Here is a 14513-nt window from a genome sequence, read left to right as displayed (position 1 = left end):
GTTCAGCTGGGAGAAACAGTGTGAAGCCCTTATTGAGAAGATGTGCAGTTTGGTTCATGGTGTGGCTTTTGCTCAATTAATTGTTTTGGTCAATACATTTTCAGAGTTTTAAGTGTTGTGTATCTTCACATTATCTGTTTTGCGGCATATCCAGTGAATGGACCATCCCTAGTTTTGTGTAAGCTGTTATAAAACAAATTGTTCTTTCTTATTTCGTTGATCCAAACATGTTCAAAAATTGAGAGTTGGGGGTGATCGGGGTTGTAGCAAAGATATAATGTCTTTTCTCTCTACAAAAAAGAGTCTTTCTAAAAAGCTGGGAGATTGATTTAAAGTGTGTTTTTACTTTCCCTTTAGTTTTTAGCTCTTTATGAAGTGTTTTGATGAAAGAAATTGTACTTTCCAGTCTGGTGGATCCAGATGTGCTCAAAAATTGGGGTGGGGCTGTTGGGGGGGGGGGGGGGGTCAAAGTGAAGTTGCCTTGTCTTGCTGTAAAAGGGGAGCATACAGAAAAGCTGGTGGGGTGTGGGAACAGATGGATTAATTTGATTAATTCTTTTTCATAGCTTCAGAAAAACTTGTAAGACATAAAGCATATTCCACAAGTCAGAGTAGTGGTTTAGCAGAATCTGCACCAAGACAGATCACAAGTGAATCTCCACTACCCCCAAGTAAGCATGAAGCAACAACGCTAGGATGTAGCAGTATTTTCTTCAGTAACATTGTCAACATTGAATGAAACAGGGGGAGGCATTACTCCCAGAAATGAGCTATATGGGTGTGTGGGAGCCAAAGGGTTTGAGTTTTCCGCAGTTTTGGTTTGAAAGTTGGTCAGATTTTGTCATGTTGCTCTACATTAAATATTTTATCAGTAATTGACTTAAGGTTGGAATTATATGGAAATCTTAAAAGCTTATTTACTTAGCTCTTTTTAACTGAGTAGGAGGTCTGTATGGGAGAATCTTGACTGAGGTCAAGATTCTCCCTTACTGACCGACTAAGCTCGGTTAATAAGATGTTTATTATATGGTAAACAAGAACAATTTAATTCGTTTAATGTAACTGGTTTGCACTAACTGACATTTTGCTTGCCAACGGCGATGAGCTAAACTTAATTCTACCAAAGTTTGCTCTTTCCTTTTTTTTCTCATCAGGCTTTTTGGCACTTCCATAAATAAACATTGTTAGAAGAAAACAGACAATATTTTTGCATTTTAGTTTGCAACTTTTTCGCCACGAAATGTAACCGGTGTATATGCTGGTCTAGGTGGAAAAATCGAGACCGCTTTCAATACGATTTCAGCCAATCAAATTCATGAATTAGCTAGTTCCCAGTCCTTGTGAGACAGCCATATAATAAAAGAATTTATTAATCTTTTTCCAAGGGGCTGTGAATGTGATACTACACACTGCCATTTTCCAACTCAGTAATGGAAACTAAGGGCTTTAAAAATGAAATCTTGGTCTCAAATAGGATTTGAAGAAAAAGATGTCGCTTTCCCTTCCAAAGGTTCCTTTGAGTAACCCCTGTGCAATAACCTTAATTTATATAATGTTTCTTTTTAGACCTGCCTGGGCAAATGTTCAAGAATCTTCAGCAAATGCAACGCCATGTAAGCAAGGTCAACAGTAATACTGACCTATCAGCAGAGTTGGAGAAGATTGCATCAGACAAAGGCTTTGTGATTTCTGACAATGAAGGGTCAGGGAACTGCATGTTTTATGCATTGTCTGAACAACTGAACCTTGTGAAAGGAATCAAGATCTCGCATGCAGAATTAAGACAATCCATAGTGCAGTACCTCAGAAAGAACCCAAAACTGGTAAGTTTTTTTTTTTTCATCATACATGTTCTGGTTAAAATAATCTCCACATGTGGTGCGGGAAAATGTGTTCCACGTCACCAGACTCCAGCAGTTAGACTCGGAATCCGTTCAGATGGCAGAAAATTTTGCATTGCCATATAATAGGATTGTGTTCTTCCAGAAAATATCCATTCCTCCACAAGGATTGTTATTTGGTTTCTAACCCCCCCTCTCCACCAACCCCTTTCCCCCTCCCCCCTGGAATTTCCAGTTTAGCTTCATACTTTCCATTTAAACATTTGGCTGTTGAGACCCCCCACCCCTTCAGAATTTCTGATGACCCTCTTTGGTGTAGGTATGGATATACTGTACATTCTGGACCTGCACATTAGCAGGGATCGAAAAAAGTGCTGTCCGGTCATTCAGGACAAGTACATTCTACTTCTGGGCAAGCAATTTTTCTGTCTCACTGTTAGGTAAGGGATCAGGCAAGTTGTGTGCTAACTAAATCATTAAAAGAGGAAACTAAGACTTGCCAGGTCAAGCAAAATTGTAGAGCTACTTGTCTCAAGGCCAAGCTGGAATTCAATTTAATTTCTTCAGAGATCTGATTACGGGTAGTTGTCTTTAAATTGCTGTGAAAATGATTTCATCATTTATATTGGTTGTCCATTATACAAGTTACTTTAGAAAGGGACATTTCTGTCATCACACTTGATAGAATCCATCTTTACTGACCTCATTAAAAGTTAGTCTTTTTATTCTCTCTTCTTACAGCCAGATGGAACAGATCTGTTTAACTTCATTGATGGATATCGATCATGGGCTGATTATCTTACAAACATGGAGCAAGATGGCACATGGGGTGATCACGTGACTCTCTATGCCACTGCAAATTGGTATGAAACATACATTGACGTGATTAGCAGTCAGTCAAATCACCGTGACCTTACTATCAGGCCTGATGGTCACGTGAGCAGCACTAACCCACTTGTGCTGGGCCATGTTCATGAAGTCCACTACGTCAGCCTGCAACCCAAACAAGGTGAGGCTTCATGCAACACGCTGTGTTATAAGACAGTTTGTTGGTAATTAATGTATATCATTTCAACTCATACAAGGTAAAGCTTACTACATCACACTGTGTTATAAGACAGTTTGTTGGTAATGTACATCATTTCAACTCATACGGGGCCAAGCTTACTACTTCACACTGTGCACATTAAGTCTGTTTGTCGTGTATATCATTTCGTATATTTCTCCTGAGTATGTAAACTGCTCCTCCTTTTTAAAGATTTATAATTTTATTGTGATTATAAACAAATTTGTATGTTTCCTAGGAACGTAAATTACTTGTTTTATTGAAGAGAATTATCATTAATTTAATCAACAAATAAAGCCGAAGCCATGTATAACACTAATTTATGATTACGATTGAATGCTTGTGAATATTGAAACACAGTTTTCTGATTCCTACATGGCTTATCAGCTGATCACATCTTGCAACTAAGATCAAGAGAAAATATTGATATAATACTGTCTTTATTATAACAGGGATTTTGACAACATTGTGAGTAGATTGAAATAAGTTTGGAAGATGTAGACTTTTTATCCTCCTCTGTGTTGCATAATGTTATCAATCGTCAGGTTTTTCTTATTTTCTATGATTCTTACCAAACTGCTCAAGGGAGGTTACCTGCACTCTCATCGTCGTAGAATGATTTAATGCCTCCCGTCAAGTGGGCCTGAACAACAATTCAATAGCTGCTACTACTTTCTGATTATTCAGTTTTGTTTTTATTCTCTTTGCAGGTTTGCAGAGCAAGTCTGATTAGAATCAAATTTTGACAATAAAGCAACCTGTGACTTAGCTTCAAACTTCAATTTAAAAACCATCAAAGAATTGCAGGACAGTCGAACTACAAAGATTGGTAGTAAATAGATTTCATAGTAATAAGCCAAAGGAAAGATTGTTCAATGAATTGCTAGTGAACACGAGTGTCCTGTTTAGTGGCAACATCACAAGGTAACACAAGAACTTCATACTTGCAAGCATTGGTGCTAACAAAATGTAAGTTGTTTTATGATTATTTTTATTTTGACATGCAAGACCTCAACAAACATTGAACAAAAAATTCTGTGTTTTTATTGAGTACATGAGCGTTCTTAAATCACAAATGCTGTTCTCTGACTGGCTATACTACTCACTATCTATTCAGTTGACAGTGAGTAGCATGGCAGTGTGCGCTTGTTGACAAAATGCCAGCTGCTTTGCATTTTCAAGGTGTCTGTGAAAAGGATTTAGATAGATTTTTCTACAACTAGTAGATTTATACTAAAACAATTAGATTGTTTGCTTTGGATTTCTTTGGGTGTTAGTTCACTCGGACTATGCCCTTGTCAAGTATCATGCAATAGAAATCTCAAGCTCATAATCTAATTGTTTAATGAAAACGCAAGTGAAAGATTAGGAGTTCTTTCGATCTTTCACAAGTTTTCTATGGCTCGATAGAAACACAGATAATTTTTTTTCTATTTCCTGTTGAAAACACTGCGATAAAAAGAAAGGATAGTCCCTCGTTTATTCTGTTAATCTAAATTTAAATTCTCATTTCTTGTGCCACTGTTTTCGTGTGAGGCACTCCCATATAAAAAAGACAGGGATGCTCATTGTTACATAATCAGTTTATGTAAATCTACTCATTCTGTCACCTTTCAGTTATAGTCACAATATAGAGTGTTTGTTAATTAGTCTGCATTCTCCCGCAAACCCAAGTACACTGTATAGGCAGAGATGCTTCTGGAACTTTCTAAGATTTACATAAGGATAAAAACTTGTGAGTTTAGCTAGACATCCATTCATTATTAGTGTGTGTGTTCAAGGAATAAAACTTTTGCCAACCAGAGTAGTAAACACTCGTCAGAAATTTTGAAAGAACCCCTAAGAGGTACAGGTGCACACAGATACTATTTTGTGGGCGTGGCTTGAAATCTTCTTCTGTATTTTCACAACCTTTTTCATTTCTTCCAGTGTTACAGGATTTCCAGTTACAAGCAGCATTTCCAGCTCCTTCAGTTTACCAATATCATCAGGCAATGTAGTCAACTGGTTATCACTCAACAACAGTACCCAGAGTTTATTGAGATGTTTTATCTGTGATGATAAAACTGTCAGCGTGATTTTACCCACATCCAATACTATGGGCTCATTCAATTTGCCAGTCTCCACTGGTTATTACTTAAGTCCAGTCTCCAGTAATCCATTCTCATATTCAGCCTTTCCAGCTCCTTCAGTTCACCAATCTCATCAGGCAATTTAGTCAACTGGTTATTACTCAAGTCCAGTCTCCAGTCTCCAGTCTCCATTCTCAAATCCAGCCATTCCAGCTATTCCAGCTCCTTCAGTTCACTAATCTCATCAGATGTTTTATGTGTGATGATAAAACTGTCAGCTTCTTTTTACTCACATCATGTAACACTACATACCAGCTCCTTCAGTTCACCAACATCATCAGGCAATGTAGTCAACTGGTTATTACTCAAGTCCAGTTCCCGGAGATTCTTAAGATGTTTAATGTTTGAAGGTAGAACAGACAACTGGTTGTTACTCACACTAAGCACGGTCAGGTTACTCAACTCAGCAATGGCTTGAGGAAGTCCTCTCAACTGGTTCACCTCTGATGTCAGCCGTAAAAGATTTTTCAGCTTGTTAATACTTGTTGGTAATTCTTCCAGGTAATTATCTGGCAAGTCAAGTTCCTCCAATTCAGTCAGGTCAGTAACAGCTTCAGGTACTTTTGACAACCCTCGGCTACTAAGATCTAAAACGCCGTCTCCGATAACAATTGTGACTTCAGTTCACTAATCTCATCAGGCAATGTAGTCAACTGGTTATCACTCCACAACAGTACCCAGAGTTTATTGAGATGTTTTATGGGTGATGATAAAACTGTCAGCTCATTGTTACTCGCATTCAGCCATACCAGCTCCTTCCATTCAGTTCACCAATCTCATCAGGCAATATAGTCAACTGGTTACTACTCAAGTACAGTCCCCTCAGTTCCTTGAAGGTAGAAGAGACAACTGGTTGCTACTCACGCTAAGCACAGTCAGGTTACTCAACTCAGCAATGGCTCGAGAAAGTTCTCTCAACTGGTTCACCTCTGATGTCAGCTTGAAGAGATTTTTCAGCTTGTTAATACTTGTTGGTAATTCTTCCAGATAATTATCTGGCAAGTTAATTTCCTCCAATTCAGTCAGGTCAGTAACAGCTTCAGGAACTTTTGACAAACCTCTGCTACCAAGATCTTGACTTGCTCCAATACACATGTCGAAATGCACAAACTTAATTCCAGAGGAAGAAATTCTCCATGATCATTAGGTCAACAGCTGATGCTGGTTTGTTTTGCTATCGAGTCAGAAATACAGCTTTTAGTGGGCGCTTTCCTACCTGACTCGTCCCTATTCGTCTTCATACAACTTCCTACAGTGTGTGGTACGGTGCGAGATGGAACCGCAAGGTGAGATGGGTGCCCCTTGCTCCCGCTCGCACTTTTTCCCTTGCGCCGTGTCACGTGTTGTATGAAGAAGACTGGAGACGAGTCAACTCTTTTACAGGGTTCTTTCCCCGGTGCAGCATTTACATGAAAATGTTTTGAGTTTTAGTCATCTTTTATCTGATGATTCTGGATTTACTCTCCTCATTGTGACAAAACTAATTAAAGATCAAATTGCAACCTTAATTCACAACAGGATTTTATCCTTCTAAGAAATTTGGGATATTAAGTAAGACAATAATATGGTTGGAAGAATGAAAATATTTTCTTATTTGCTTTAATGGGATATGTTTCCCGTGTAGTTCTGTTGCATTACTGACACAGCAAAATTGTGTTTTCATTTCAGCAAATAAATGTTGGAAGTCGGTACAGTGGCCTGGGTAAATTCAAGAACTCCAGCTAGCCTCCAGTCCCTCTCAGAAGTCTCTGCATTGGTTTTCATCTTCAGGAAAGAGATAGCCTGTGAGTAGGCTCACCTTTGAGTCACACGCGTGAGCGGCGAAGTGCGAGTCAGCGAGCGAGGAGTCTGGTGCAGAAAGGAAGTCAGCCTGCCTTGATCTCTGATCTCTATTGTTCCCAGGGTCTCTCTGTCCTCCTCCCAAGAGTGAGAGAAAGGGACCGTGGGAACGAGGTTAAACTTTGCTGCTTGCACGTGTGTTCCTCAAACGTGAGCCTGTTCGCAGGCTAGGAAAGAGAATTCCTTGCTTCATTCAAATTTCTTTTCGAGGGATCAATTGCTTTTTACCTTCATGACTTTCCTAACAAATTTTCCTTTGAATCGTAAATAATAACAAAGAATACTCAATATTAGATTTAGAATAGCAAATGATAAACGGATACTCATTCTGAGATTTGGATTAGAAGATTGTACGTAAAGATATTTACTTTAACAAATAAACTTGCTCAAAATGCAACCCTATCTACGAAGGTCTCAATGGGGTTAACCGTCAGCCGTCAAACAGCCCAAACTTTAACCGAAAACCGTCACAAAACTGCAATTTTTGCTCTAAACCGTCCGAAAAAGAGGCAGTTCAATGTTAACCGTCAAATGGTTTCAAGGTCTTTGGAATCTCACTATTTTATTGGTTCATCACGGACTTCTGAGTCTCAAAGAATCTTTAAACCTTTAAACTAGTTTCCATGTTCCCAAATAAGCTGACACTATGGTCTTTTCGTTTTTGAGGACCAAGCGCATTGAAGCTTTCAAACAGCATTTGATCGATAGCCACAGAAAAGAAATTGATCTCGGCTCATTCATTATGTATTTTTATAAGTTGTATATTATTTAAGAAATAGAAAATATGGACCTTGTTTCTGTCGAGTTTTGCTATCAATCTACTAGCATTCTATCACGAATGCCGTTCTCTGATTGGCTACTCTACTCACTATCTATTCTGTTGTAGACAGAGAGTAGCGTAGCAGTATCAGTTGTGAACAAAATGACGACCGCTTCTTTGCGTTATCTAAGTATCTGGAGAGCTGATTTAGATGAAGTTTTGAACGACTGGTAGATTTATAGTAGATTAATTGCTCTCGATTTCTGTGTCATAGTTGACTCGGGCTGCGCCCTCGACAGTGAGAATTATCTAATTGTTAAATAGAAACACGAGTGGAAGTTTGGGAGAACGAGAAATGCGATGGAAACACGAGCCGACAGGCGGCTGTTTCCACAGGTTTTACGAGTTCTCTCAAACTATCACGAGTGTTTCTATAACACGATGGAAACACGCAGCACATGCTGTCTACTTCTTTTAGAAAATTCCGCGACGGCGAAAAAAGAAAGCAACTCGGTTACTTTGATCATCAAAATGTAAATTCTCTTTTCTCATCGCCATTACCATTAATGACGTGATCATTACGTCAACAGCTCGTGCTAGTTCTGTGTTTTTATCAAGACACGATTTTTAACCAATCAGTGCGCGTAATTTCTATTGGCTATTTTCTAGAGGTCTTAGAGTATATTTGCAAAATTTCACTTCATTTTTAACAATTAGATTATGAGCTCGAGATTTCTATTAGGTGATGATCAAAATGTAAATTCTCTTTGCTCGCGCCATCATTCATTGTCAACAGCTCATGCTGGTTCTGTGTTTTTATCGAGTCAGAAACACGATTTTTGACCAATCAGTGCGCCTATTTTCTATGGGCTTCTTTCTAGAGGTCTTAGAGTATATTGGCAAACTTTCACTTTATTCCTTCCGTGAAATTCCAAGACGACCTCTAAAACACCTTAGGTAATAGTTGAGAAGAACAAGAGTTAATATTAAGTTAAACCCAAAGAAGAAATTTCCTGTTAATAACCGTCAACCGTCAAAGCTACCCCCCACCCCACCCCCTCCCATTGAGACCCTCGTCTACATGTATTAATCATTTGTTAGGTTGCAAATTAGGTATAATTTACTAGTACGGAGCTAAATATTTACTGAAATGTTGCGTTGACTAGAGAACTTTGGTACATAGTAAATAATAGGCCTCTCCGTTGCGCGAACAATGAAAATCAATCTATTTTTTTAGAGCAGACTTTTGTAAGAGTAAAAAATCCCTCTCAGATAAATACACTTCGCCATTGTTTGAATGTAAGTAATGAATTTTTGGAGATGCGCTTTATCTGTTTGTTATTTTATACTGATGGTTATTTTTTTGTAGGTATACGTTTTCTAAACTTTTATACTGATTACCAAAGACTGCTTATTTTAAGAATCATCAATATTACAGCAAAGTGTATAATAACCGAGACATATTATTGTAAAAGATTGTATTTAAAGGGGGTATTAATTAAACCAGTTTATTCTTCTCTGGGTTGTCAAAGGTAAAGCGAGCCTTTCGTGGGTATATAGATTGCCCGAGATACTGGCACCACAAAGAATAGGGAGTAGATAACAAGGCGATAATTTGTTCTCCCCTCCCCAGGGACCGTACAGAAGGTGGGCCATGGTAGCTTTTGACCTCCCCAGTTGTTTTGGGGGCTCTTCATATAAGCCTGGTCAACAGAGCTGGGTCGGTTTTCGTAATCTCGCCTCGCCGCTCTTCTCTTTGTAAAAATTTCGAACCCTGGCCAGCCCGGCTTGTCGTATGAACACGTCGAATTTTTTACGACGAGAAGAATGGCGAGATCTCTGAAACCAAGCTAGCCCAGTTGACCGCGCTAATATGAAGAGGTCCCCTGATGGTTGACTCACTTATATCAAGCAAGTTGGGTCCACAATAACGACCAACCGTGTTACATTGTTTATGGAAAGACCAGAGAGACTCTTTCAAATCATATATAATCTCAACAAATTAAGCAGAGTTGTACTTCCTTCTGTTTAATGAACTATGGAGCAGTAAATGCCTTTCAAAGTTGTTGAAGGACGGTGGTAACAGCTGAATGATACTAAGATCTAGGAACTGTTTGAACCCGAGAACATGTTAAATGGAATGAGTCGTCGGTAATTACTATCTTCCTAAAGCTTCGCCAAAATCCAGCAACTAGTGCAGTTAGGAAGAGACCGTTTACTGTTGCTATTTTTCAGTAAACATAACCTGGAATGAATTCCCATGTTAGAGACCTGGGTTAGAGGCTGTTGCCCCCCCTTCGGGGATGGGGGGGGGGGCCAGGGTGGCTCCCCTATAACAGTGACGGGGGTGCTCGTGTTATCTTATAGGGGTTAACGCACGTGGTGAAGAACGATAATTGTTCGATTTAGCGCGTCTATTCCGATGAGCGCCCCTTAAGATTAAGCGCCCACCCTCGAATGTGTTTTTATTAATAAGCGCCTCTATTCCAATAATCGCCTCCATTTTAATAAGCGTCCATATGCTAATATTATAACGGTGCCGTCAGAGTACGTATAAACGGAGCTTCATCTTCCTTAACTGCTCAGATACGTAATGCCGCATTACGAAAACAGTGATCTTCGTCTGAGTTTCTCAACTATTATTTCCATGCGACTGCATAATTCCCTCAAACGTTGACTGTACATTTACCGTGTATTTGTTGCAGTTTCTGTTATCGTTCCTTTATTTTAATAAATACCGAATTAAAGTTTTGTTTTGAGCATTCGGTTGTTTTTCAAAAAACAAATAAGCGCCCCGCGATTCCTCTAAAGTACTAAGAGTAAATAAGCGCCCCGGGCGCTAAATCGAATCATTACGGTACTGATCACCGCTACAGTAATCAGCAGTAGTGTGCATAGGCGCCGCATTGTCAGAATGTGACTTGATTTATCTTCCTTTATTTTTTTCAATTTTGATTGAACTTAGCCACTTAAATAGGATGCAGATTTATGACAATGCTTTCAAAAATCTGTACAGGTAATCAATAGATTTTCTTTATCGCTTTTTTTTTGAGTTTTTAGTTTTTTTGTTTTTGTTTTGTTGTGAAAAAGTCACGGTGTAAGTTAATGTGTTCTTTCAGAATTGGTACCGCGGACCAGCACCCCCGTCTCTTGTAGTGTTTTCAAAGGGGTCCTGTAAAACTTAAAAAGTAAACAAAAATCTCAAAACTTAAGCATACATCAGTGAAAAGTACATATAAAAATCACATTTAATAATTACCTGTAAAAACTAAATCAAAAGGTTCGTTGACCCTTTTTTTCGAAATATAGGTCTCTAGAATTCATATTTCTTACCTCTAATAGTAACCTATCTTAAATTGAAGCACCTAAAAAGAAAAAACTTTTACGACCAAACTCCAGTTTCGTTTTGGGTGGTTCAACGGAGGAAAGTCTGTTCATGGTGTCGAAGTTGTGATTTTTCCTCGTGAAAGGCGTACATACATTACCATGTAAGCAGTCAAAAACACAGAGACAAACTTTTCTATTCTTTCACATTGGAGTCTTGCCGGTCGTGAACCTCTAGAGCATCGTTAGGAAGTCACATTCCCCTTGTCAGGTTACTGTGCTGTTAAATGCTTTAAGAATAATGGCTGGCTGTTTGTAACGGTCGTTAGGTTGTCGGATGGCGATAAACAATACACGAAAGAGACCGAATCACTCGATTGTTCTTCGTAAAATTATCGGATGACCTCGGTAGCATACTCGACATTCTTCGGTTAAGGTTACCGTATACCTTCAGGGGTGTCTCGCGTCCAAGCGATGTAGCGCGTCCGGTTTAAGCTGTAGATACCTAAGCCCCCATATCAAATTAAAGCTTAAAGAGCTGGCTATCAAACCATACCAAAAATTTTGAAATAAAATGAATTGCCAATTTTTTCACGGCCACTAAATGCAAGCGTCCTAATCACCTTTTGGAAGCTACAAGTCAAAGCGAATTTTGTTTTTCGCCAATTTATATTTTTCCTCGGTTTCAGGACAAAAAGCGCTAAAAAAGCGTGTCTGCGTTTTTCCATATTCAATTGTAGTAAAAAGTTACAGAACCTTTTCGAAATAGGATTTAAAAAATGTGAAGTGATCGTACAAAAATCGCTCTCGGAGAAAAAATATTTCGAAATAAACAATTCGCAGACACGTGTTTGTTTTTTATATGTTAATCTAGCTACTGTCCAAATTTGAGGGCAAACAAACAAATTCCGTTTGAGTTGTAACTCTTTAAAGTGTCTGCTTCAAGCGAAAAAATTTATCCGAGAAAACAGCGCTAAGAAAAATATCTTGCTTCGCAAACAAACTCCGCCCACAAACGCCTTCAACTGGGTTCTCAGATCACTGAGCCAATCAGCGCTTGGAAAATTTACTACCATTAACTGGCGGTGAAATTTACGCGTGAATCTGCAAAAAAACCTTGCGTTTCGCAATGCGCTCAAGGCGGAGAGATAATTTTTCTGCAGCTGGGTTTTTCTTGAAGCTGGTTTGGCAAAATGGGGAAGACGAAAAAGGACACGAACGCTAGAGTAGCTGGGCGACGAGAACAAACAAAAGAAAGCGCGGCAGAGCAAATGTGCATGGATAATATTCCAATGGATCTCAATGAGTTGGACGATTCATCGGTATCGAACTCAACAAAAGAGTCACTGTAAACATCGCTGTTATCGCTGTCGAGTTCCCAAATTTTACATAACCTTTCTCTTCTCTTGACTCGATCTTTTTGCCCGCTTGATACGTCCGTAGCTTCATCCGCGAGGCCAACTTTCGCTTCTTCACTCATTGATGTATTTTCATTCATTCTTCGCTTTTTCGAACTGGTAAACGGAGTTTTCCGTGGTCCATGTTTACTTATAACTTAACAGAATTACATCTAATACGAAAAATGCTTGGATTAACAATGCTGATTAACTGAGTAGCCAGCCAATTCGTAGTATCCATATCGGTAATACCCCCGCGAAAGTAGTCTCGGTTGATTGCATACACGTTATAGGGCTGTCAATCAAGAGGGAACTTTTACTTCCGGCCATAACGTAAAACATCCATTTCTCCCCCAATATTAGGTTTTTTTCAATTTTGTTTTCAGAAATTAGAGATTACTCTTCGACCATTGGTTTGAACCAAAAATCCAAATTTGAAGAAAATTGCCGATCTGAAGGTATACTGTAACCTTAAAAGGGTGGAACAAACGCTCCATTTTCCGTCATGGCCACATTCTGTAGGATCATGATAAACGATCAAAAACAAAAACAAACAGTCAGGTTATTTTGTCCTGTGAAATTTATGGAAATTTAAGCCCCGTGAACGGCTCCAACTTTCCCCGTTGATTTCACCTTTTTCGTGTCTCTTTTACTACCGTACAGATGAGGCAGTGTCATTATTTTTTACTACTTAGGAAGCCACATTTCCTTGTCAGTTTTACTGTATAGTTCTGTGCTTAGGCAGTACGCGGCTAACAATTATCGTCGGATGGCGATAAACAGAGCACGAAAGGAACCGAATCAATCGAAAGTTCTTCGGAAATTCATCGGATTTATACTCGACATTGTGTGGTTGAATATAATAAGGTGAACACTGTTGGAAAGAATACCGTAAAAGCAAACAAGAAGCAAAAGTTAATTGAGATATGTCAGAATGAACTGATAATTATGGAGGGTCGTACAGCGGAAAGAGGGGGAGAGGGTGGGGGCGTCTCTTGCACGGCTCACGAACAAAACAAATAGCGAATCACGGATCACGGATATCAAAATTTCATTTTCCCTAATCACGAAAACAAGCAAGTTAGGTACTCTTTTTAACAACCTGCTCTTACGCTAGAAAGAGTGTTTGAAGAAAGCAAAATCGATCGTGAAAGGCTAGGACTCTAAGTCAGTAAAGGCCCCATATTGCAAATCGCATACCTAAATCACTCTCGATATATACTTGGTAGTTGCCGATGCCTTAAGTTACGATAATTATAGAGGTCATATTTGATGTTTTCAGTCTTCATAAATCTTCTGGAGGACTCGTGTCTCAAAATCATGCACAACAGAGAGGTGAAATCACGAATATTGAATAGTATTTCAAGTTTTTCATGGGTCACGCAAAACGCTCAAGTCACAGGTCACGAAGAATCACGTTTCACGGAAAATAAAATTAGCTAATCACGCATCACGAGAATACCCCCTGCACGACCCTCATTTTAGCTGTGAAATGCCAGCACCACGTCCAGGCCTGGCTTCGAATCCTGGACCCGGCGTCATAAGTAGGCTATAATCTGGGCTGTGTTTGTTGTTGGTTCTCGTCTCAGCTCCGAGGGTTTTTCTCTGCTTGTGTTGTATTTCCAACTCTCTTTATGGCGTCTGGAAATGTGTTAAAACACCGCGGTTTTGTGTGTTTGATATATTATGACTAAACATTTGTAATTTTTAATTTATAATTACCTTCTGTCATTGTTGAAGGCAATTTATGAAATGATTGTCTGTTTTTTACTCAAACAGATTTAACAGAAAAAATGTTGAAATTGTCACTGTAATAATTTTTAGTAATTCATGTTATTTATCACTGGTCACTGTGACATAGATAGATAGACACCTTTGTTTAAAAGTAAAAACCCAAAGGTAAAAATTTCAGGGTAGTCCCTTCAGGGAGCTTACAAAGCATCTCTGCTATCAACAGGAGCCTGAAGCTATTACCTAACACGGATTACACAATAATACGATATATGCAAAAATAAAGACAAATATAGGAAACTATATTACAACAATATCAAAACCCCATAATTACCATAGTAATATCTTCAAATTTATGTACATTTACAGTATTTATTAAAAACCGTACTTCCATGATAATAAGGAGATCTCCTGGCTGTTTCC

General features: G+C 38.8%; 1 protein-coding gene across 5 annotated transcripts in view; it reads left to right on the top strand.

Annotated features, from left to right (window-relative positions):
• Nucleotides 1-14513, top strand: part of LOC145496102 (uncharacterized) — a 492363-nt gene that overhangs the window by 302570 nt on the left and 175280 nt on the right. For all 5 annotated transcript variants that reach the window (XM_081475728.1, XM_081475729.1, XM_081475732.1 and 2 more), the window contains 2 exons: nucleotides 1567-1823; nucleotides 2583-2850. In XM_081475728.1, the coding sequence (XP_081331854.1) occupies nucleotides 1567-1823; nucleotides 2583-2850 (525 nt within the window). The remainder of the gene's footprint in view (nucleotides 1-1566; nucleotides 1824-2582; nucleotides 2851-14513) is intronic.

The sequence above is a fragment of the Orbicella franksi genome, chromosome 8 (genome assembly GCF_964199315.1).
Source record: "Orbicella franksi chromosome 8, jaOrbFran1.1, whole genome shotgun sequence".
Taxonomy (NCBI): Eukaryota; Metazoa; Cnidaria; class Anthozoa; order Scleractinia; family Merulinidae; genus Orbicella; species Orbicella franksi.
Note: the sequence above shows the minus strand (reverse complement) of the source record. Positions and strands in the feature narration are given on the sequence as shown.